We start from the raw sequence: 3,420 nt of genomic DNA on the forward strand, positions 1-3,420 counted from the left end.
TTTTTTTTTTTTTTTTTTTTTTTTAAAGACAGGGTTTCCCTCTGTTACCCAGGCTGGAGTGCAGTGGCGTGATCTCGGTTTTCTGCAACCTCTGCCTCCTGAGTTCAAGCAATTTTCTTGCTTCTGCCTCCTGAGTAGCTGGGAATACAGGCGCACACCATCACAGCCTAATTTTTGTATTTTTAGTAGAGACGGGGTTTCACCATATTGGTCAAGCTGGTCTTGAATTCCAGGCCTCAGGTGATCCGCCTGCCTCAGCCTCCCAAAATGCTGGGATTATAGGCATGAACCACCACGCCCAGCTCCCCGGCCTTTTAATTCATTTCTTATTCCTCACCCCCAACTTTTTTTGTTTTTTTTTGGACACAGGGTCTCGTACTGTCATCCAGGCTGGAGTGCAGTGGCGTGATCACAGCTCACTGCAACCTTGAATTCCTGGCATCAACCAATCCTCCCACCTCAGCTTCCCTAGTAGCTGGGATTACAGGCATGCTACCGTGCCCAGCTAATTTTTAATTTTTATTGAAATAAAAATGTTACAGTGAACCATGATTGTGTCACAGCACTCTAGTCTCGCTATGTTGCCCCAGCTGCAGCCCCTTTCCCTCCCTGACTTTTTTTTCACTGAACATGCATTGCTCTTCATCAGGAATAAAGAAAAGGAAAAAAAAATCTCCATGAAACCTATAAAATGACAAAGATTTGGGGAAAACAGGAAATTCCACTCAGGAAGCAAGAAGATTATACTAAAGCACTTAATAAATAGGGGCTCATTATCCTTCCCCAAGGAAGATAAAAATCACAGAATTCCTAGGTTAGGACATCTCGTTCAGGAATGTCTGGCTACATAATTTGCAGAGCCCAGTGTAAAATGAAAACACAGAACTTCCTGTTAAAAAAACTATTAAGAACTTCAAGATAGTAATAGTGGAGTGTTAAACCAAGTGCAAGGCCTTCTAAGGATGGGGCTCTTTGTGATGCCACAGTTCATATCTCCATGAAGCTGGTCCTATGTCTAGGGGCTCCCTAACCTGGCTGGTCCTCAGAATCACCTGAGGAACTTTTTTTTTAAAGAATGAGACATAATTTACATGCCATAAATTTCAGCATTTTAAAGTGTAAAATACAGTGGTTTTTTAGTATACTCATGAAAGTGTACAACTATCATCACTATCTAATTCCAGAACATTTTTACCACTCCAAAAAGAAAACCCATACTCATGAGCAGTCGCTTCTTATACGGTCACTCTCTGTCACCACCAATGTATCTTCTGTCTCTGTGGATTTGCCTACTCTGAACCTTCATATAAATGGAATCAAAAAAAGATGGTTCGCTCTGTCTTCTTTCACTTAACATATGTTTCCAGTACTTCATACCATTTTGTGGCTTAGTTATATGTATATACCATATTTGATTTATTGATGGATATTTGGGTTGTTTTCACTTTTTGGCTCTTATGAATAATACTGCTGTGAACATTCTTGTGCACGTTTTTGTGTGAATATGTTTTGGGAATATGCCTAGGAGTAGAATTGCTGGGTCAATTCTACCACCCCAGAAAAAACTCTGCTCTTTAACCATCCCACAGAGTTTGAGATGAGCCTAAACAAATGTTAAGGAGCATTTCTACAATTTAACACTAATTTCAAAAAGGTGAGCTACTCTTTTGTGAAGATTATCAAAACCCAAACATAAATGACTGTTTCCTCCTTTTATCTGTCCCTCCCAAGTGAACATAAATGAACACTGGATCATCAATAATCATCACAAAGAACCCACACAAACAAGGGTCAAGTGTGACTGTGCAGGATGGCCTGAAATGGGCTAGGACAGACAGAGATGAAGCAGAGGAGGGACCAAGGTGAGACCTTCCCTATGGGATGAGTGACAGGTAGAGTGCTGGACAGCACAGGGAAGAGAGAAAGCGGGAGGGATGAGGAATGGGAGTGGTGTTGAGGCACCTGAGGAAACACCACAAATACCTTTAGCTTTATACAACCCTAACACTTTTTTTGCTTTCCTGTTAGAGCATAATTAGGGCCAGGTGTCCCTCTAATATTTGGCTAACGCCTTCACTCTTTACCCTTTATCTATGAACCCTCTTCCAACAGGAAACCTTAGCTAGAGCCTGCTGTCAATGCTCCAGGAATCCAAGGGACTCACCTCAACCCCCTGTGAGAAAGATCTGTGTGTATTCTCATACCTGTGCTCTCCTCAGCCTGATTGAAGCCACAGATCTGGCAGATGCTCTGGACCCACTTATTCATGTCCTCTTCTGTCTCAGCCACCAGGTAAAAGGTGCGCTCGCTGGTCTTGACGTCAAACACAAAACTATCCTGCAGCTCCTTCTTGTTAAAGGTCAGGCCTGCATCCACCTGCTCACAGAAGTTCAGGTTGATGATTCGCAGAGGTTTCTTGGAGTGATCATTCTTGTAGTATTCCAGAACATCTGGGTCTCCGCTCATCCGGCCACTCCGTAGGATAAACCAGCGTTTCTTCCAGGCCTAAATTATATCAGGAAGGCGTAAGAAGAGGGGGAAGAAGTCATTAGTTATTTCAAAGCTTTTTTCTTTTAGAGACAGGTCTTGCCCTGTTGCCCAGGCTGGAGTGCAGTGGCACAATCAAAGCTCACTATAACCTTGAACTTCTGGGCTCAAGCAATCCTCCCACCTCAGCCTCCTGGGTGGCTGGGACTACAAATGCACACCACCACGCCCAGCTAATTAAAAAATTTTTTTGTAGAGGCAAGGTCTTGCTCTGTTGCCTAGGCTGGTCTCAAATTCCTGGTCTCAAGAGATCCTCCCAACTCAGCCTCCTAAAGCACTTGGATTATAAGTATGAACCACTGTGCCTGACCTTAAAGCATTTTTTTTTTTTTTGAGACGGAGTTTCACTCTTGTTGCCCAGGCTGGAGTGCAATGGCATGATCTTGGCTCACCACAACCTCCGCCTCCAGTGTTCAAGCGATTCTCCTGCCTCAGCCTCCCGAGTAGCTAGGATTACAGGTATGTGCAACCATGCCCGGCTAATTTTGTGTTTTTAGTAGAGACAGGGTTTCTCCACATTGGTCAGGCGGGTCTTGAACTCCCGACCTCAGGTGATCTGCCTGCCTCGGCCTCCCGAAAGTGCTGGGATTACAGACGTGAGCCACCGCACCCAGACGACCTTAAAGCTTTTAATAGGTTCTCAGATATCGTAGGTTAAAGATGGGGACTGTGGGACCTGCAGGTGCCACGTGACCTGTCCCCTTTTCAGATTTCCCAAGTTTCAAAACTGGAGGATTATTTTAGAATGCATGTTTGTGCAGCATCTCACTATGCAAACAGGGTCTTATCACTATAAAGTAAGATGTGGCATTTCCACTGTTTAGATCAGGAAGTTAGATGATGACACTTTAGAGCAACTATTTCTTTAGGCTA

The 3,420-nt window shown here is 43.8% G+C and overlaps 1 protein-coding gene across 1 annotated transcript in view; it reads right to left on the reverse strand.

The window, feature by feature from the left end:
- Positions 1-2,505, reverse strand: part of GAB2 (GRB2 associated binding protein 2) — a 68,978-nt gene extending 66,473 nt beyond the window's left edge. The window contains exon 1 of the mRNA XM_017893563.1: positions 2,205-2,505. Within this exon, the coding sequence (XP_017749052.1) occupies positions 2,205-2,466 (262 nt within the window). The 5' untranslated portion in view covers positions 2,467-2,505. The remainder of the gene's footprint in view (positions 1-2,204) is intronic.
- Between the last annotated feature and the right edge of the window lie 915 nt (positions 2,506-3,420).

The sequence above is a fragment of the Rhinopithecus bieti genome, unplaced genomic scaffold (assembly GCF_001698545.2).
Source record: "Rhinopithecus bieti isolate Rb0 unplaced genomic scaffold, ASM169854v2 scaffold_23868, whole genome shotgun sequence".
Lineage (NCBI taxonomy): Eukaryota > Metazoa > Chordata > Mammalia > Primates > Cercopithecidae > Rhinopithecus > Rhinopithecus bieti.